The 21,201-nt window shown below is 44.6% G+C and overlaps 1 protein-coding gene across 2 annotated transcripts in view; it reads right to left on the bottom strand.

Moving 5' to 3' along the window:
- Positions 1-10,381: 10,381 nt before the first annotated feature.
- The window catches only part of RIMKLB (ribosomal modification protein rimK like family member B), a 66,481-nt gene continuing 55,661 nt past the window's right edge, over positions 10,382-21,201 (bottom strand). For both annotated transcript variants that reach the window (XM_073313642.2, XM_073313661.2), the window contains exons 5-7: positions 20,268-20,354; positions 17,432-17,635; positions 10,382-11,044 (exon numbers count right to left, since the gene is read on the bottom strand). In XM_073313642.2, the coding sequence (XP_073169743.1) occupies positions 10,581-11,044; positions 17,432-17,635; positions 20,268-20,354 (755 nt within the window). In that variant the 3' untranslated portion in view covers positions 10,382-10,580. The remainder of the gene's footprint in view (positions 11,045-17,431; positions 17,636-20,267; positions 20,355-21,201) is intronic.

The following is a 21,201-nucleotide window of genomic DNA, read 5'->3' on the forward strand; positions in this document are numbered from 1 at the left end:
GTCATGGACCATGAAATCTGGTCTTTTGTGTACTTTTACCCTATACTATACAGATTTCACGGAGACCAGCGTTTCACAAACTGGGAGTCCTGACCCAAATGGGGGGGGGGCGCAGGGGAGGTCGGGTCTGATATTGCCACCCTTACTTCTGACCTGCCTTCAGAGCTGGATGGTCGGAGAGCGGCGGTTGCTGGCTAGAAGCCCAGCCATGACGGCAGTGCCCCACCAGCAGCAGTGCAGAAGTAAGGGTGGTAATACCACACCATGCCATCTTTATTTATCTGCTGCTGCTGGCTATGGCGCTGCCTTCAGAGCTGGGCTCTCAGCCAGCAGCCACTGCTCTCCACAGGCCCAGCTCTGAGGGCAGCACCGCTGCCAGCAGCAGCACAGAAATAAGGATGGCAATACGGCGACCCCCCTACAATAACCTTCCGACCCTCCCTGCAATCTCCTTTTGAGCCAGGACCCTTACAGTTACAACACAGTGAAATTTCAGATTTAAATATCTGAAATCATGAAATTTAAGATTTTTTAAATCCTATGACAGTGAAACTGACCAAAATGGACCATGAATTTGGTAGGGCCCTAGTTATGAGACTGACGAACGTTTTTGGTTAGGGGACTGACTATTACCTGCCCTCCTCACGCCTCTTGGTTTTCCTGTTTCACTCACCGCTCAGGGTAAAAAATTGTCATTTTACCACGAGAAACATAGCAGCATTTTTAACCAGAATGACCATCTGTCTCCATGGACAGGAGCTGTGCTGGTTTCTACACCATGCCCATCCCCAGGTCCACTGCTCAGTTTTTCTCCTCCATCTTGTGAAGGCTAAAAAGCCTTTTCCACAGGGGAGGAGGGTGGGTATGTTGTTTCCTATTTTCTTCCTCTCAACGGACAGATGGGGAGTGCTAAGGCTGAGAAAGTTCCATTTTAACCCTCTTGACTCCACTGCTGCTGAAACATTCACCTATGCTTTTGACTCTGCTTGCCTTGACTATCACAATCTGCTCTCTGGCATTTCAGTTTCTTAACTCTAAATACAAGAGCCTTCTTCTCTAAAGCTCCTGCTATCTAGAACAGCATTTGTGTATCACTCCACTGACCGGAACTCTCTTTACAATTCTCTACTCAAAACACCTTTCCAATTTGCATCTAGATCTTAGTTTCTTGTGCCCTCTGCAATGCCCTCGGGTCAAATCATGCTTACTTCCCACATAGTAAGTACTCCAGATGGTTTTAATGGGACTACTCAGATAAGTAAAGAAAACAGGATTTTGCCCTTACTATTTAACCAAGCGTAATATTTAAGTGCAAAGTGAACAGGGGATAGTCTTACTGAAGAAAAAAGGGACAACGGTGTATTATTCACTCTATGCATTTTAATCACATCCAAGTAACATTTCTGCCATATCAGTGTGCTATAACCACAAGAACCTTCTTTTGGACTTTAAGACATTCTGGTGGGACAAACAGCAGAACAGTCTGTCTTGCCAGTTAATAACAGAGCTATTTTAGAAGGCAGGTTGCACATTTTACAAGTTACTTCTAAGGTACTTGATTTAGAAGCCAAATACAGTGAGGTATGCTGTAGATTTACGAAGTGTTCATTATAACTAAAGGGTCATACATTTTGTTGCTTCTGAGGGCTGAGTGTATTGGACATACCAGGTTCTCCTTGTAGCCCTTTAGTCCCCATAAACTACCTGTGTGCCACCCTCTCTATTTCAGGGACTCCCTGTAACCCTCATCAGCTCCTCCCTCTATGCCAGGGGCAAAGGTGTGCCCCCCCTCATTTCTTTTCTTTCTGTCTGGGAGGAAGACAGACAGAAACATGGATGCCATCAGGCTGAGTGTTAGGCTAGGTCTACATTGCGCAACTTACAGCGGCACAGCTGTGCTGCTAAAGCCTTGCCGCTGTAAAGCATGCAATGTACCCGCTCTTTGTAGGCAGGAGAGCGCTCTCCTGGAGAGAAAACAAAACCACACCCAACAAGGGGCAGTAGCTTTGTCAGCAGGAGAGCATCTCCCACCAACAAAGCGCTGTCCACACCAGTGCTTTTCGTCGGTAAAACTTTTGTTGGTCAGGGGTGTGTTTTTTTCCCTCACTTGAGCGACAAAACTTTTACTGACGAAAGTGCAACGTAGACATAGCCTTAGACCTTGCTTTGCATAGCCAATGAATAGGTAGTTTCCAGTAAGTATCTTTCGCTTCTGTCTTCCATGAAGACCACACAATATCCTTTCCACTGTATTTCTAGGGTGTCTATCACATACGGTATTCTAAGTATCATAACATTTACATAGTTATATGGAGAGTGGATTTTATAATGGCCTCTTTACCTCTTCCTATCTCAATAGCTTTTTGCTTACCATGTTGGGTTTGTTTTTGTTGCTGTATTAACTCCTTGTATCCTGTTATTATATAAAACTTTTTGATATTCTATATAACAAGTATAATCAGACAGGTTTTCTTTTTTAAATGAATTCCATCACTGATTCTAAATATTTTGAAGCCTTTTTCACATTTCACATTGTAAGCAATTTAGCTTTTTGCACTTCACTTACCAACTTGACTTACTGAACTAGATCAAGACAAGGTGGGTGAGGCAGTATCTTTTATTGGACCAACTTCTGTTGGTGGAAGGGACAAGCTTTCAAGCTACATGGAGATCTTTCTGAGGTCTGGGGAAGGTAACCAGAATGTTCAAGTTAAATACAAGGTGGGACAAACTGTTACACATAAAGGTTTGGCAAGCATTGTAGGAGACCACTTAAAATGAAGTGGGAAATTAACATGTCTGCAGTCATAGGACAAAGGAAGGTAGTAGGCAGCAAGGTATGTTAGAAATTGTTATGAGTCATAAAATCAGTGTTTCTGTTATGTCCATGGTTTTTGTGTGTCTAGCAGAGTTACAAAGTTACCTTCCCAGGTTCATCTTTTGAAGATGCTTTGCAGGTTTCCTTTGAGGAGAGGACTCATATCCTAGGACCAACATGGCTACAACAACACTGAACCTGATGGGTTAGTTTCACTTTATATTCACATGCACCAGTACAATGGTAAATGGGACAGTATAAGTCCCAAGGAGACAACTACTACTTCTTATTTATTATTATTATTAATAAAGTATCATGGAAAATATGTCTATTCACATTAAGATTTTGAAAAATGTTTTTTCTAAGGAAATAATGTGCTGAACTGACTATACACTCACCACTGCTCTCTACTGGCTGGAATCAGAACGGCTTAACTGTGTCAACCTCTATCCTGCTAATGGCATGTCCTTCAGTTCAAGCATCTGAGCCCTGTGCATTTACTGAAGGAGGATCTCCGCTGTTGCTGTGAAATTTTGAGTGGCCATGGTGTGCAGCAAAGTGACAACTGTGGCATCCTAGGTGGCACTGACTTGGACAATAAAACTAAGATATACAGCTAGTTGCATGCTACACAATATGTAGTTAATGCTCCCCACATACAGTAAATGGATGAAAACCTGTCAGAATACTAAGATTAGAGCACTTGAGATTAAAGAGGTGACTGATTTTAACGTACAGAGGACAGTATCTTGGGGGAGGAAATGCTAAATATATTTATCAAGTGGTGTTTGTTATTATAGATTAATACACAGAAAGATTCCAGAAAGAAATATATATAAAGTGAATAGCACACAGAGTAGCTAAGCGTATTGGCTATGAGTCTTGTGGCTTCAGGGCTGACCACTGGCTCGGGGTCAGGAAGAAATTTTCTCCACATTTGACAACAAGTAGTATTATGGGGGCTTATGTCTCCCTCTGAGATATCTAAGTGTTAGCCCATGTCAGAGGCAGCTGGAAGTGGGATGCTGAATGTCAGACGACACTAGTCGAGAAGGGCCAAGGTGTCCATTCTACTATGACAATTCCTATGATGGGTAAGAATTGAGTAAAACCACACTCACCATTCAAAGTGACAGTTCAAGCACTCTGCCTCTCTCCTCTGTCCCCCTTACTTCAGTTAACATTTTGCAATCCATCTCTCCTTGAATTGTAGGTTTCGCAGGTCCCAGCCACATTAGTTCCTTCTTCTGCTACTGCCACCTACCAGTTTTATTATTCTGTTGCAGCAGAAGGGCATATAGAAGAAGTTCTTGTTCAGCACTCACATAATTACACAATAGGGATCCCTTTGTCTAAGTTGCCAAGACTTATTCAAGTTTCTCCAACATCCTCCCTTCACCCAACACCCTTTGCAAAGTACTGGACACAAGCAAGATTAGTATTAGGCTTTGAAAGCCATTCCAGCAACAAGGGAGGGGCGGGAGAGTAGAGGATTGAGACATCAGCTTCAGTGGACTGAAATAGCTTTTCTTTTCTATGCTTCCCACCAAAGACTGTTTATAAACACTATAGGGCTTAATGTTTTCTACCACCAAGAAAACTTTGAAGAAATATGTTAACTGTGGGTCTGAGCTGCAAAGTCTAGAGGCAAGTTCAGATCTGGTTAACTTATGGGTGATGGGGGTAGAAGGAGGGTTCAGACCTATCTTTAAAGAGTATTACAAATATGCAGATCTTTCCCCAAAACAGAAGACACCCAGCCACATGCTTGAAAGCCTACTGTGTCTTACAGCAGCTGATTCACAAAAATATACACAAATAAAGGAATAGGCCTGCCCAGTGGTGAGACGAGAGAAGTGGGAGTGTCTGAAAGGAAAAAGCATTGGAAATGTGAGTATAACAGGTCTGTACAATTATCTTGCATGTGAAATTAAAGGCACAAATTCTATACTCTGTTATACTAGTGAAAATCTGGTCATTTCACTGATACTTTAGATTAGCATAACAGAGCAAAATTTGGCTCTATCTAAAATACCCCCCCCACACACACACACATTTTGTTCCGAGTATTGCTGCTCACACAAGCTGAATACACCAGCACCGTTCTTTTCTAGAGCACAGAGGAAACAAATTGAGATGGTCACAAGTAGAATTTTTTTAATGCCTACAAAGATCAGAGTTATTCACATATACAAAAGATCTTCAAAAGAAGGGCAAGAGTACCTAGAAATAAATTATACGAGGGAGCACTTGTAAGCCAGCCTGAAGTGTCATACTCGCCCTGCTTAGAAACTCCCTCTGATACCCACTTCACCTCTTTGCTTACACCTGTAGAACATGGAATCTCCTACCCCACAAGGGATTTGGGAGGCTACACTGTCAACATCTGCAAGGTGCGTTGAGATCAGTAGATGTGAGGTACCACAGAAGGGCAAATTATTTATTGATCCTTGGATATTACAGTTAGCGGGATCATTAAAAATGCCCAAAACAGATACAGTCAGCCCAGATGTGGTTCTATTTAGCAGAGGTATTCTCCCATTTGCCATGTCCCCCATATCTGCAAATTTTAACCCTAACCCAACCTTTTTAATACTAGTTTTCCATACCTTTCAACTCCTAATTGATGCTGTTAAACTTTGTGCTCACCGTGCACCTGGGAAGCACCATAACCCTGTGAAAACTTAAGCCAGAATAGCATATTGGAAGGAAAAAGTAGAGAGATACACAGAGGATGGTCAAAGTTGTGCAGTTAGACATCATCCCTCCAATCATTCTGCCACAGCAGTGGTATTTAACCCACCCTCACAGTGGCTCACCTGAGCACATTAAGGGAGAAACCCTGAAAAATTTCTTAAAATCTATCTTGTACAAGTGGGGGTGGGGAAAAGGAAAGTAGGATTTGCTTTCTAAGCCTCATTACTGAGGACATCCTTTGAGAAGCTTCATCAAACTAGTGGGTGGATGGTGGAAAATGGGAAGGAAGAAAGACAAACACGTGAGGGTTAAAAAAGAAAGAAAAGAAAAAGAGCAGAAAGAGTGAATTTACCTGCCAACAGGTCGGTTTTGGATGCCACCAAACTGCTGCGTTTACTGTTTTACCAGCTTGCATTACTGGGGAGAAAAGTTTAGGAAGGAACATTCTCAAGGACTTTTCATAAGCTCTCACTCTCGCCATCAGAAAGGGGAGAAGGGAAGTTTTTCTCTGGATTGTTTGACTTTTTTGGCTCCTGAAAAGTTTTGCAAAGAACAGTAAGAAAGTGCGAACTGTTAGAACACATCTTTTTTAAAAGAAAAAAATAATACACACAAAATAGAACAATTTCAGATAAACAAAATTACAATGCCCACCCAAAACCCACGCTTCACTTTCTGACGCTGGTTTAAACAAATGAAAAAAACCCAAACATTTCAACTGAAAATTGGAACACAAGGGGTTTGGAGATTACCAACAGTGGGCTAAGATCCGCCATCGGAACACTCTCCAAGGTCAAGAGAGACGTAAAAGAAAAAAACAAAACAAAACAAACGGAAAAGGCAAACACTTGGTTATAAATCCTGCAATGTGTTAACATTTTAAAGGAATTCCTAGAACAGTGAAAAATTAAAAATGAAGAAAAAAACAGTAGCAGCAGAGGTTACCTGTCTGAGCACCTACAATTCCATAGAGAGAACAGGAGTGGGTCGTGTGTCTCACACCAGCCATAAAGCCCATAAACCTTCTCAAAAAGAGCGAGCCATGAGAAAGATATTGTACACACGGGTTGCTTTCACAAAGTCTCTCTAAGCCCGTGAGGCCCCTTACATATTTAACCAACTAGGGCTTTTTGCATTTGAGGAAGAAGAGAGGAGATTTAGAAAGAGTTATTGATATCACATGTGGGATTTAAAAGTCCAGTGCAACATTTGAAGAAATGTCCTCTTTCTTTTTTTTTTGGCCAACATAAACAGTAGTTCCAGAGGCGTTTCCTGGGCAGATATCACACATGAAAGACTGCAAATGTGAAGCAGGAGGGGAGAAGCCATCAAAGCATGACCACATAGCTTGGAGGGGGTGGAACACCAAAAAAATAAATAGTCCATGTGTATACAGAGCGTCACTCTTCCATCACGTGTTACAGATGAGGCATTGTAGCATTCCAGAGAGGGGTGATTTTATAAAACACATCAAAAAAATTAAAAAAAATACTTAATATACAAAGCCATACAGACAATTTAGAATTAAACATGGTAAACAAAGAATTGTAAACATGTGACCAAATCACACAGCAGAAAAATTCACAACCCCGCCCCCCCAAATCACTGTTACAAACAAGATGACAAATTCCATCAGGTTTAAATTAAGAAAAAACTTATTTCTGCAAACAAAAGTTTCTGCTTGGCTCACTCAAGTTTCTCTCCCCTCCCTTAAAAAAAATATAGATATATTAACAACTCATGCATCACCATTATCTGTATCAGCCCTTTTTAAAAAAATCCTCAGGTGTTTCTTGATTACGTGTCCTTTCCAATATAAGCTTCCAAACCAGAATATGACAGGTAATGTTAGCTCTATTAAGGCACTAGACTATGGAAAGCATTCTTTAGGATGTGGAACTGAAGAGAGCATAGCACATAGTGCTGAGCTGTATAGTGTTTAGATGTAATGAGAGACATCTCTTGGTTAGCACAGGCTTGATTTTTTAGTTGTATTACAGGCATACATGTGAAACCCATTTTTTCTTCTCCACTATATACATCTCACTGACCACGGGACAATGGGTAGGTTGCAGGGAGGAACCTACAAGATTGATTCAAATAGACAAAGCTTTGAATCCTCAGCAAGGCTTTCCGTAAGCAATATCAAGAATTACTGTCTACATGAATGTGTATAAAGTTTTAACTCCTGATCCTCCCCCATAACAAGCACTACCCATAGACTTTTCTCCAATCTTGTAAAAGAAGCACCAATCGCACAAAAGGATCTCATCAGAAGGGAGCCAGCCACAACATAATACCCTTCTGTCCATTTGCTTGTGTGTTTCAGAATAAAAGTATGTGTACCACTTCACAAATCTGTATTACTCTGAAGTGTGAGTAGTAAATTCTAAAGGCGAGATGCATTAAGAAGTCCCTGCTGCCACAGCCTCTTTCCCTCAAGCAATGTGGGGACTCAAGACAGCTCAGATCATATAGCTGTTAGCAGCCTCTTTCCAATAAGTTATCTTTGCAAACTGTGACAGTAGTGCAGAGACCTTAGTTGATTACTTCCAGCTGGCATGGAGCTGACTTGTCCACCCTCCCTCACTTATATCCCCCACAGGTGCTCACAGTGTGTATATTAAAGTAGGGCTGGAAACTGCAGGCTCAATCGGGTCTCAAAGGGAATACAGAACATTATTTAAAAAACAGCTCCTTAGTAAGCATATGAGGGGACAAGAGCCTGTAAGGAGGCAGAGCTTTCCCACCCAGTAATTAGAAAGTTAGGTTGGATGTAACCTGTACTGGGGTGTACTGATTTTTTATACAAGGGAAAACCTTTGTTTTCTTTTGTTATAATCTGTGCACTTGAAGGTTCAGGAATAAAACCTCAGAGATGACCTTGACTGTTGAAACGTCTTTTGTTGCTGGATCATCTGGATCACTCCATCAGCTAACATCAACAATCAACCTTCCACTTGTTTTTAATAACAATATTTAATTCTACAAAAACCCCTCATTTTATTACATTCCTTTTTAAAATTAAAAAAACTGTACAAATAAGCATGATCAAACCTCCATGAAAGCAGGTTAATACTGTTCTGTTTATTGCCTCTTGAAGTCTCTCTCCGTAGTGTCCATGAGTTGTGTTTGTTTAAGATCCGAATGAGCGACGGTAAAGCAGCAGAGCAGCGGAGAGGTGAGGAGGGGCCACAGGGGTAGGAAGCGCAGAGCCTCAGCGGATACATGGGACATGCTCCTTTAAAGTATCCAGATAACAGCAGCATTGCACACACACAAACACCCCTCCAAACCCTCTTTTCACAAAACCATCTTTCAGTCACAAACGTTTTACTTTTTTTCCCCTAAAAAGAGGCGCATATATATATATATCTATATATATATATATATCTATATCTATAGTTCCAGTGCTTTATGAACCCAGAAGGAGGGAAGGAACAAGCAGGAGGTGAGGAGGAGGAAGGTGAGGACTTCAAAATGGACCCAACACTGCTGTTTTGGTTCTTTGTTTCCCAAAACTGCTCAAATTGAATGAGAAAATGCACAGCCAGAAGGACTGAGGAAAGAAAATCAGTCAGCCTGAAAAAAAGAAACTGAACAGCCCCAAACCAAAAAGAAATAAAGCAAAGCGCACACACATACACAGGGTCCAGGATCCATCTATTCATTGCTTGTGGCCTTTTATATTTTTATTCTAGCTGAGCCCTTTTTTTTTTTTTTTTTAATCTGCTGCATAGTTTCCCAAAGCCAAGAACTGTGTATTTTTCTCCTGGATCCATGTTTTGGAGCTCAGCTGACATCAGAGTTGAGACATTTTCAGTGTGGAAAATACAAGCCTAGTAATAGTGGTAACGAACCAACTTCAGATTTATCCTAAATGTCTGAGGTTTCAACCAACCTTTTCCCTCCTCCACACCCTACCATGTTTCCCAGGGAAAAAATGACAAAAATAAAAGAATGATTTACAGGCTTCAAGTCAGTGTTTTGTTAAATAGTTTGTGGTGTTCTCACTTTGGCCACTGTTAAAGATGCAGGCATAGAGAAGGGTGTGTTGGACTAGCATGTATTAAAAAAATGGAACATTAACATAGCATCTCTCTCTCAAAAAGACTAAAACACTAACAAATACAAGTCAATGCACATTTGTTTTAAACTAGTGTAATTCTTTTTCACATTGGATTAAACATTATTTTGTACACCGAACATTACAATGCTGTTTATCTCCTCCAATCGTGCAAAAATAGTTAAAACGTGCCACTTCTGCCATGAATGAGAACATGACTGATTCCTCTACACACCTGCCCCAGGATTTAAAATGATAAAAAACACAAATTTAAAAAACATCCCCCCCTCAAAAGCTTTATAAACAAATATGGACACATTTTTGTGGACACATGCCAGTTAATACTGAGATGGCAGAAGTCGCAGGTTTGTACTGAAAGCTCGAGTTTCCTGTCCCTGCCCCATCACTCAAGGCCAGATCCTGCAAGGTCACAACGGGCTGATTTTAAGAGATGCTGAACTTTCACAGCTCCCACTTACGTAAATGGGAACTGCAGCTGCTCAGCACCTTTGAAATATCAGACCTTGAGCACCCTCAGCTCTCTTGGAAACTAAAGGCACTCAAGCAATTCACAAGATCAAGCTCTTAAAGAGGCAGGAGAGAGTTCACAGCTGCATGAGTTCACAGATGCTTTTGGAGAATTGCAAGATAGCATTCCAAAACCAGAAGCGTGAATTGCGCTGTAATATTTCCCCATCAATACACAAGTTCTGTGATAAGCTTGGGACTACAGCGGCACATAAATAAAATCCGCACGTGGGTTTGAACTGGGTATCACTGACTAGAGATTGGCTGCCAAAAAATGAAGCCAATCATATGTTCTGGAGGATTAAAAAGTAAGAGCAGCAAGCGGAGAACATGCACCTTTTAATCTCACCCTTTCGACTAATTCCCTCCCCACTCCATTCATCTCCCTGAGCTTCTCTGATAAACAGCATTGCAAGTTGGTTTAAAAAAAAATGCACAAGAGTTTTGCTGGTCAGGTATTTACACGTGGCATCATTCCACAAGGAGTTTGATCTCATTGGCTAGTAGCTGGTTCATGTTGAATAAAGCCCCCGGGAGCTTGGTGAGCAACTCTCTCTCCGTGGTCTCAGGGTCGCTGTCGACAGAGCTGGAGCTAGCGCTCATGTTGTCGACAGCGGCACTAGCTGGAGGGCCCAGCTCTGGCTCGCTCGTCTCGCTGGCCGTGGACACCACAGAGAGCAAGGACATGCGCCGCGTCAAGCGACCGGGGGGGAGGAGAGAAGCGGCGTAGTCCGCTATGATACCAGCTACATCTAGATTACAAGCCTTGTCAAAGGCAATGAAACCTACATTTGCATTGGCCTCACAGACGTAGAACGAGCCATCATCTTTCATCAGTAGGTCGATGCCACACACGTCCATCCCCAGGATGTTTGACACCTGGACTGCCAGCTGCTTGCCTTGTTCGCTCAGTGAGCACATCATCCCTACACCACCTGGCAAAAGGGAAAACAAGGGTCAGCCCTCAGGCTGCGATCTGGTCAAATGGCACCTGCTGAGCATAGTAGGGATGGCTCAGTTCTTGGATGGGAAACATCCAAGGAAAATCCAGAGTGCTGCAGGGAAGGGTGCGACCACTTTTGGTCAGGAAGGATATCAACACATTTTTTATTTGTAGGGGTGTTAAAGCTGACCTGCAAATTAAAAAAAACACGCCATGTGTCTGTTTTGCTTCTTTGTTCCGTTAGAAGGTGGTCTGACACAGTGTCATCCCTCTGCCCCCCACCTAAGAGCATTGCTTGCTTCTCCTATTAGCTACTCAGATCTTTGCTATGCTGGAAGACCATGGTAACTGAAGAATCAGTGATACGACATCAAAAAAGATAAGCCTGAAAGCTAAGCAGTTGAGGAAACAAAAACTAAAAATTCATTTAACATTTAAGACAGACTATTCTTAAAAATTAGATTGACCTAACTACATCAGTGAGGGCTGCGAAAAATTTTGCACCCTGTCCTACATATTTAGCATGACCTAACCCATTCTGTGGGCATAGGAAGCATCTACACTATGGGCTTGGCTACATTTGCGAGTTAGAGCGCATTAAAGAAGCCCTGGGCGCACTAGCTCACTACCCGTCCACACTGGCAAGGCACGTAGAGTGCTCTGACTCCATGGCTAGAGTGCTCCTGGTACTCCACCTCAGTGAGTGGAATAACGTTTGGTGCGCCCCCCACTGGAGCACTGCGGCACCAGACACCCTGGTCTGTTAGTGCACTCTGATCGGCCTCCCGAAGTGTCCCACAATGCCTGTTCTAACCACTCTGGTCATCACTTTGAACTCTACTGCCCTGCCCTCAGGTGACCAACCGTCAGACCCGCCCTTTAAATTCTCTGGGAATTTTGAAAATCCCCTTCCTGTTTGCTCAGCCAGGCATGGAGTGCTCTCAGCGAATCTTTTTAGGTGACCATGCCTCCACCCGTCAGGCAATCGCCAGTATGGAGCAATGGTAAGGTGCTGGACCTCACCAGTGTTTGTGGGGACGAAGCTGTACAGTCCCAGCTGCGCTCTAGCCGTACCTTCAGGAAGATATCAAGATACATGATGGAAAGGGGCCATGACCAGGACGCACTGCAGTGCAGGATTAAAGTGAAGGAGCTGCGGAATGCCTAACACAAAGCCCGCGAGGCAAACAGCCACTCTGGTGCTACCCCTGCGACCTGCCATTTCTACAAAGAGCTGGACGCAATATTTGGGGTGACCCCACCTCTATTCCAAGGACCACCATTGACACTTCAGAGCCCAGTGGAACAAGACAGGAGGAGGAGAAGGAACAGCAAAGCAGGAGCGAGGGTGCTGAGGCAGAGGAAGACACCCCGGAATCCCTAGATGCATGCAGCCAGAAGCTGTTCTCAAGCCAGGATTAAGGTAGCCAGTCGCGGCGGCCAGTGCTTTGGAAAGGACAAACACCAGAGGAGGCCCCCGGTAAGTGGCTTTTATTTTGGGAAAGAAATTATTTGGTGTGGGCTCTTGGGGCGAGGAGGGCTATGGCTGCATTGATGCCTAGATGCAGAATAGGGCGTTGATGTGCTCTCTCACATCGCGGTAATCGGCCTCAGTGATTTCTTCAAAGGTCTCGTCCAGAACTTGGGCAATGCGCTTGCGCAGGTTTCTCGGGAGAGCCACTGTGGTCCTTGTCCCAGTAATGCTAACTTGTCCGCGCCACTGTGCCGTGAGGGGCGAGGGGATCATTGCTGCACACAGGCAAGCTGCATATGGGCCAGGGCGGAAACCGCATTGCAGGAGAAGACCCTCCCTTGCTTCCCAGGTCACCCTCAGCAGTGAGGTATCTTCCAGGATGAACTCCTGTGGAAAATGTTGGCACAGTGTTCAGTATAGGGGCCCCTGCCACTGTTGGCTCTCCCCAAGGCACAGAAACCCAGAGGACAGTACAGCCGTGAAACAGTCAGTCACACTTGACCCTGTGCTTACTCACCATTTTGGGGCTCCCGGGAGTTATGTGCGCTCGCTTTAGGACAGGCAAATTATGCTATTGTGTAGACTGTGCTTGCTCTTAAATATGGGGGAATCATTGCTTTGTCTGGTGTGAACAATGCTGCCTCCGTTAAGTGTTGCATTTTGCCTTTACAAATGCAACCTTGAGATCTCAGCCATCCATGTTATCACCGGCTGAAAGACTCCAAAGAATCAGAAAGAGGCCACGTGGAAGCAAGGAAGACATGTTGCATGAAGTAATGCAGCATTCAAATAATGAAAATCAAAAAGTGCAGGAGTGGCGGGACAGTGAAAAGAGGATCCGCCAGCAGAATGAGGAACACCGGCACAAGAGCGCGGTGCTCCGGCAGCAAAGCACTGATCGGCTGATAAGCATAATGGGGCGCCAAGGGGACTTGAACCAGACGCTCATAGCCATGCAGGCGGAGCACTACTGCGCCCGCCCCCCCTGCAGCCCTTGTCCCAAAACTCTTTCCCTTGTGCCCCCATGCCACCTCCCACCCACTTCCCCCAACATCTGGGTTCTTACTGTCACCAGCTGCCTCCAACACCTGTAGCTTCACCACCTAGCCCTGAAAACTACGACCCTTAACCACTGCACTCAACCCCCACCACCATGCAGTATAGCCATCCTGAAGTGCAGCACTCATTGCACAGCACTCCAGACAGGAAGGCCGAGTAACGTAACAGGACATACGGAAATCTGTGCTTGTACCGTTTCCCACTCCACCCCTTGCCCTTTCTGTTTCCCAAGCAGTTGTGTTTCTTTTCAATAAATGGATTTTTTGGCTTTGAAAACATTCTTTATTATTGCATAAAGTAAAAGATACCTTAACCCAGGAAAGAAACAGGCACTGCAAGTCAGCATAGCAGACACAGAGTCCTACTAACATTGGAACCACTACACTTCGCTCCCGTGCGGGGCACCAGACATTACTGGTGGCTTTCAGCCTCAAATTGCTCCCTCAAGGCATCCCTAATCCTTGCAGCCCCACGCTGGGCCCCTCTAATAACCCTGATCTCTGGCTGTTCAAATTCAGCCTCCAGGTGTTGAACATCTGAGTTCCATGCCTGAGTGAAGCTTTCACCCTTCCCGTCACAAATGTTATGGAGGGTACAGCACATGGATATAACCGTGGGGATGCTGTCATCGGCCAGGTCCAGCTTCCCATACTGACAGCACTAGCGGCCCTTTAAATGGCCAAAAGCACACTCCACAGTCGTTCTGCACCGGCTCAGACTGTTGTTGAACTGCTCCTTGCTGCTGTCAAGGCTCCCTGTGTAGGGTTTCAAGTGCCATGGCATTAAAGAGTAAGCGGGGTCTCCAAGGATCACAATGGGCATTTCCACTTCCCCTACGGTGATCTTCTGGTCTGGGAAAAAAGTTCTGGCTTGCAGCTTCCTGAACAGGCCAGTGTTCGGAAAGATGCGTGCATCATGCACCTTTCCGGGCCAGCCTGCGTTAATGTCAATGAAATGCCCACGGTGATCCACAAGCGCTTGGAGAACCAAAGAGAAATACCCCTTCCGATTAACGTACTCAGACTAGGCGGGTTGGTGCTAGAATTGGAATGTGTGTGCCATCTATCGCTCCTCCTCAGTTAGGAAAACCCATTTGTGCAAAGTCATCCACAATGTCATGCACGTTACCCAGAGTCAAGGTTCTTCTGAGCAGGATGTGATTAATGGCCCTGCAAACTTGCATCAACACGATTTAAACGGTTGACTTTCCCACTCCAAACTGGTTAGTGACCGATTGGTAGCTGTCTGGAGTTGCCAGCTTCCAGATTGCAATAGCCACCCACTTCTCCACCGGCAGGGCAGCTCTCAATCTTGTGTCCTTGCGCAGCAGGGTGGGGGCGAGCTCCTCACATGTCCCATGAAAGTGGCTTTTCTCATCTGAAAGTTCTGCAGCCACTGCTCATCATCCCAGACTTGCATGAAGATGTGATCCCACCACTCAGTGCTTCTTTCCTGAGCCCCAAAGTGGCATTCCACGGTGGTGAACATGTCCATGAATGCCACAAGCACACTCGTGTCATATGCGTTACAAGAGTCGATATCGTCGGAGCCCTCACTGTCACCTTGGATCATAAGGAATAACTATGCTGCCAAATGTGATGTGCTGGCAAGACTCATCAGCATACTCCTCAGCAGTTCAGGCTCCATTTCCGCAGACCGAAAGGGAAGACAGCGCGCGCAGTACAAAAAATGTTGAAAGATGGCGCCAGATGTGGACTGAGGCACAGGGATTGCTGGGATGCGAACCGATGCATCACAGGGCATTGGGACAGGATCCAGAATGCCCCGCCCCCTTCCCACAAGCCACAGCGCCAGAATGGGAAGAGGTGCTCTGTGGGATAGCCACCCATAATGCACCGCTCCCAATGCCGCTGCAAGTGCTGCAAATGTGGCCACACCAGTGCGCTTGCAGCTGTCAGTGTGGACAGACTGCTGCGCTTTCCCTACTGCGCTCTCTGAAGGCGGGTTTACCTCAAAGCACTCTACATCTGCAAGTGTAGCCGTGCCCTATGACACCACAAAAAGCACAACCGCAGCACTGTAGCTGTGCCACTGTAGTGCAAACAATGCCTTACTTAATTCAAATGCCTAATGAATATTTGAAAGAAAGAGCATCTTTGTTGAAGATTTAGCACCCCGCCCTTTAAGCCAAAGTGTGGGCTCCCAATACACATCTCTAAGCACTCTTAAGAAGCCTTTGAACAAGACCAGGGAGGACCAGACATAGTATTCCAAATATTGCTAAGGTCAAAAGTAAAATAACATTTAACAAAAACCTTTTAAGGCCACCTTTACTCAGTATAAAGCAATCTTCTCCACCCCACACAAAAAAACAAAAGGGAGTACTGCTGACCCCATATTTTAAAAATCTTTTGCAGATTTCTTAACTCCAGTGTCCAGGTTGAATTCTAGCTTGGATAGCAGTTATTTTGATTCCCTACAATTCCCCTTGCAGATTCAATTGTATATATATTCATTTCCTGTACTAAAATATTATACAGCACCGCTGTTTAATGTTAAAACTTCTGCCCCAGAATGCCTGTATTTCAGTGGTGGGTGTTTAAGTGTTCAGAGGTATATCTAGATTTCAGACATGTATGCGCACGTGTTTTGCCAAGCTCTTTGGGATCTTTGCTTTAGTGTGCCATATACACTAATGGCCTGATGTTCAAAGCTCCTACTGGCTTTAATGAGAACTGTGGATGCTCAGCATCTTAGGAAGAATTAAGTTATAGAGTATTCTATCTGAAACACCTTTCCTCAAGTCATCTCTCAAAATGAGTCACGTCCCCTAGTATCTGTTACACTGAAAATTCCCCAATTATCCAAACTTTTTTGATCTCCCATAAGATTTGAAGCTGTACTGCATGTGAAGGAGGTGGTAAAAATGGGGCCCAGCTAGGGTCAACTCTCCCCCCACAGCACTCCCCAGAACTATGCAGGGGAGGACCCCTTCCCCCACACCAACTTTGAGGACACTAAGAGCCATGTGTCTTTGGGAACGAAATTGCATGGAGGAGCCAGCCAGAGACTGAAGCTGGTCCAGCAGCTGCAGAAAACACTTTAAGCAGGGGCTGACAGACACTGATGTCAGACAGCTCTCTCCAGTTTTCACTCTGAACATTCTCTCCCCTGTGCTGATTGGTTTGCTCCAACCCCTCCCATTCCCTTCTTTCCTGTGTCTTTCCATCTAGTTCAGCAGTTCTCAAACTGTGGGGTGCAACCGCATGTTATTGGGGTTGCCAGGGCTGGTTTAGACTTGCTGGGGCCCAGAGCTCAGGTTACAGGCCCCCTGCCTGGGTCTGAAGCCCTTGGGCTTCGGCTTTGATGCCCCCCGGCCTGGGAAGGTGGAGGTGGAGCTTCAGCTTTGCCTCTCCTCCTCTCCCGGGATGGCGGGACTTGGGCATGCTCAGGCTTCGGTCCCCTCTCCTTGGGTCCTCTAGTAATTTTTGTAGTCAGAAGGGGGTCACGGTGCAATGAAGTTTGAGAACCCCTGATCTAGCTTATCCCCTTCTAATATAACCCCACTGAAAGACCAAAAATACCATGGCACGACATTTGCCACCATTGCATCATTCACACTACTTGTGCGTCTTATCTTTTTCTCCCATACTGTCTTCTCTATTTAGATTATAAGCTCTTTGTTGCAGGGACTGTCTTATTCTATGTTTGTACAGATCCTAGCACAATGGGATCCTGTCCTCAGGTGGCCCCTAGACATTACTGTAATAAACATCAATAAATAAAAAATAAAATGTGCAACTTCTCATTTAAATTGGGGTTGCCACTCATCTCCCATTGGGCTCCACAAATTCCAATCAAGACCACAAACAATGCTATTCCTACCAAGTGAGCAGTTGCTCTGCATCCTCCCATCTGTTGAGCAGCGCAGCATGGTCCCCACCACGCGGCCGCCTACCACGATGACACGAACATCCTTGCCATGGGACTCCTTGACATATTTCTGGAACAGGTAAGGGGCCTCATGACGAATTAAATGGCTCAGGTCTGCCAAATGGTGCTTATCTCGTGCCAGGAATACAGCTTTGCCTGTTCCAAGAGAAAACATTGAGAGTGGGAACTGGGAACAAGGGCAAGAGCCGCTAGACTTGTCTTGTGTTATAGATTCAGCACATGAAGAATCTCCAAAAAAAAACTGCCTATCCTCATGAGCTGGATATATTTTATATCCCTTTACACATTCTCCTGTGTAGATCGGTACTCAACTGCGTCAGTGCTGCTGAATGTACCAAGTACTGAGACAGTCAGGGTGGTAAGTCAGCCAAAAAAGCTCTTTAATAGAGAAACTGGGCCTTATAACTCCCACCCCTTTTGGGACAGGTGCCTGGTAAGACAGGAGAGGAGACACAAACCACAGAGAGAAGCACACATGCAACCAACAGCACAGCCTCTCCCCCATTTAAAGCAGAAAGCTGGAACTTCAAGGTATAAAAACAAAGTTAACTTAGAACTCTACCCAGATGCACTGTAGGAAGTATGCTATGGCATTAGTCCACTGCTATAAAATCATCATAATAATACATGAGGAAAACAGCACCCCTGTACCCACCACATCCCAGTAGTGGGGTGACAGACGTCCAATGGAACATAAGGGTTTAGAGAGAAATGTAGCTGTGACTGACACTGATGGAGCTGATAAAATGAGACAACTTCAGCAGCTTATTCCACTAAAAATAATGTGGGGCATACTGACAGTTGGTGAAAGAGGGCCAGCTTGTTTCTTTAGAAATTCAATGCCCCTTGCCAGCAAACTATTCTAAAGACTTACTTCAGCCAATCTCTAATGTGTTCTTTTTACTCCTCACTTTGTTTCCTCAGCTCACCTCACAGAGACTTCCCATCCCTCCACGTAATCTCCCCAGTGTCTGTGAAAGGCACTTCTGGAACAGTCTCCACTACTCTGTAGTTCATTTCCTTTCCTTCATCAGCCTTCTCTCTTAATTGCTCTCCTCCTCTGTTGACACCTCTTGTATTATATGGCACATTAGATTTACATTTTGCAGTAAGGCACCACCAATTTATGTGGCAGAGCTTCACTGAATTATGCTGCAACATTACTGCATTACAAAATCCCTTGATAAACTGCCTCGTTTAACGAGGAAATGGGAAAAAAAAGCAGAAGGAAGAGGAGATGAAGTACTGTGTTGGGGGTACCACCTCAGCAGGCTCTGCTCCTTCAGGGCTTAGGGTCTGTGTAGCAAAAGACTCCTATGTAACATGGAGCTGCTAAAGCCAGCAGTAATGAAGCACTGCTTCGGAAGGATTTAAGATGGTACTGGTACCACCTACTCAGTCCCAGTCCACACTTAAGCTCATTCTCCTCATGCTGCTGCTTATCCCCTACTTCCCCACTCTCCTAGCTACTGTGCTCCCAAAATGGGGATGAAAACACCAAGGACTTGGAAGATGGTAGGATACTGCCCATTTCAGTGGGATTATGTGGTACCAGAGATGTGTGGCATTTTGATAAAAAACTATGTGCCCATTTGCACTGATGCAAATTGCACTGCTAATGGCCTTAAGTGTGAGTGGTTAAATTCATTCACCATATATAACATGTAAGCCACTGTTTTCTAAAATATCATTTGCTATCTGCTGTTCTGTATTTAACTTCAAAGTATTTGGGGGGAAGCTTTTCATCTAAGAATTCATGCCACTGAAACGACACTGTACAGAGACACTGGATTAAGTGTGCTTTAAAGTACCCCTTATAAACAGGGGTTTATGCAAGCCCAGATTGGGGAAGGAGAAGAAATTTGATAGCTGTAAGCTATCTAATTGATTATATTTAGTAGATCTAATCAGCAGAATACCACGTAGTGTCAAGTTAAATCCTGGGTCCCACATATTGCACAGATTCACCCTTTACTGCATAATCATGCTCCAGAGTCTAAGGCTCTGGCTACATAAGAAACTTTCATCACTAACTAAAATCAGTTTTTAAAGTTAATTTAGTTAAATTGGTGCAATCCCCTGTGCGGAAACACATCGGCTTACACCTGTCTTCATTTGATAATCTACTGATTTAACATTAAGATAAACTGATTTAACACTTAATATTTAAATTACAAAATGAGGTTCTTATTCAGTTATTTGAAGCTGCTGCTGAATCTGCACCAAAGTCACAAAATCAGAAATCCAGTTGTAGAATTTAGGTCCAGTTTGGTACTTAATGCCTTGATTAAACTGAAACCTGACTATTGGCAATGCTAAGTAGAAAGAAAAAGATATTAAGATTCACTGAACTGAGCTGTAGTCTCTTAAGCTTATTTAGAAATTTCCCCTTAATTCCACTACTATTCCAAGTCCTGGAGCCTCTCTCCACAGTTATGCCCGTGCCACTCACTCAAAAGCTGTAGAAACCTTCTGCTGTTCCAGTCCTGGCTCCTCACACGGCTCTGTGAATGCACCACATGCAGGACCCCTGTTATTTCTATTCTATGCTCCTTGAACAAGTTACCAGCTGATTTAAAAACTGCCTTCCATGTTTGAAGTCTGTTCAACGCTCGGAAGCAATTCAGAAGTTGGAAGGATTTAGAGAAGGAAATCAAAGTCTAACCCCCAACATAAAGCCTCTTCAAGCCCCTTTCCCTTCACCACACATGGAACCCTGGAATGCTGGTTACCACCACACGCCTCTTCCCCTCATCCCTGCACCCACCTCGATGACCCCGTGTGTTCTTCACCACCATGGGAAACTCCAGCACCTCCGCTTCATCAATCATTTTGGCAAAGTTCTCATGACCACCTGACAAGAAGAGAACGAAGAAACGTTACAAATTGCCAATCAGATACTACCAATCTAATCTGTGACTGCTGGATACAGACTATACCCCTTCCACCTCTGGTCTTGAAGCCAGCAGTGTAGGCCAAAGGTTAATAGAAGGCAGGTCATTCAGAAGGGCCAGCACTTCCCTGACACATGTCATCTATGAGACATTAACCCGTAGTAATTGGGAAAGGGTGTTGTTGCCCTTATCTCATCTTCCTTCCAAATATGCCCCAATACTCCCTGGAACTCCTGATCCCTACCCATGAGGATAAACCCAATCCCCAAATCTTAATTCCCCTGAACTCTATTGTTCTTTCCTGCTCCCTTTTCCTTCTCCATGTTTATCAACTCCCACCTACCTGCCTCCCATCCACCTGGCAGGGAACCAATAGGGGGATGCTCTGGAGACACAGGTCCATCCTGGCTACGTGTAGCAGGGGAACAAGATGTGATACAGGGACCAGCACCCCCCAAATCCTGTCCCATTCTACCTCCCCAGATTCCTAGATCTGAGTTCCTCACATCTCAGCCTGCCCCCCTAACTCCGGGACTAATGTTTCCACTCCTCCATCCCACTCCATCTATAAAGCCACTAGAAGAGTCGTTTTTAAATGTTGTTTACCTGATAACAGCCTAATGTTAGGCTGTTACCTGATAAGCTCAATTCACCCTTCATTCAGAGGGCTGACTGTAGTGTGGGGAACAGAAGGGAGGGGGTTAGAGGGAGAGAGAATGAAAGCCCTCAGAGGCTTGTGCAGTAAAGCAGAGGACTCAAGTCAGGGTGATAGTTTGAAAATCAGCAGCAGCTGCTGCCGCCCTGGAT

The sequence above is a fragment of the Lepidochelys kempii genome, chromosome 1 (genome assembly GCF_965140285.1).
Source record: "Lepidochelys kempii isolate rLepKem1 chromosome 1, rLepKem1.hap1, whole genome shotgun sequence".
Lineage (NCBI taxonomy): Eukaryota > Metazoa > Chordata > Testudines > Cheloniidae > Lepidochelys > Lepidochelys kempii.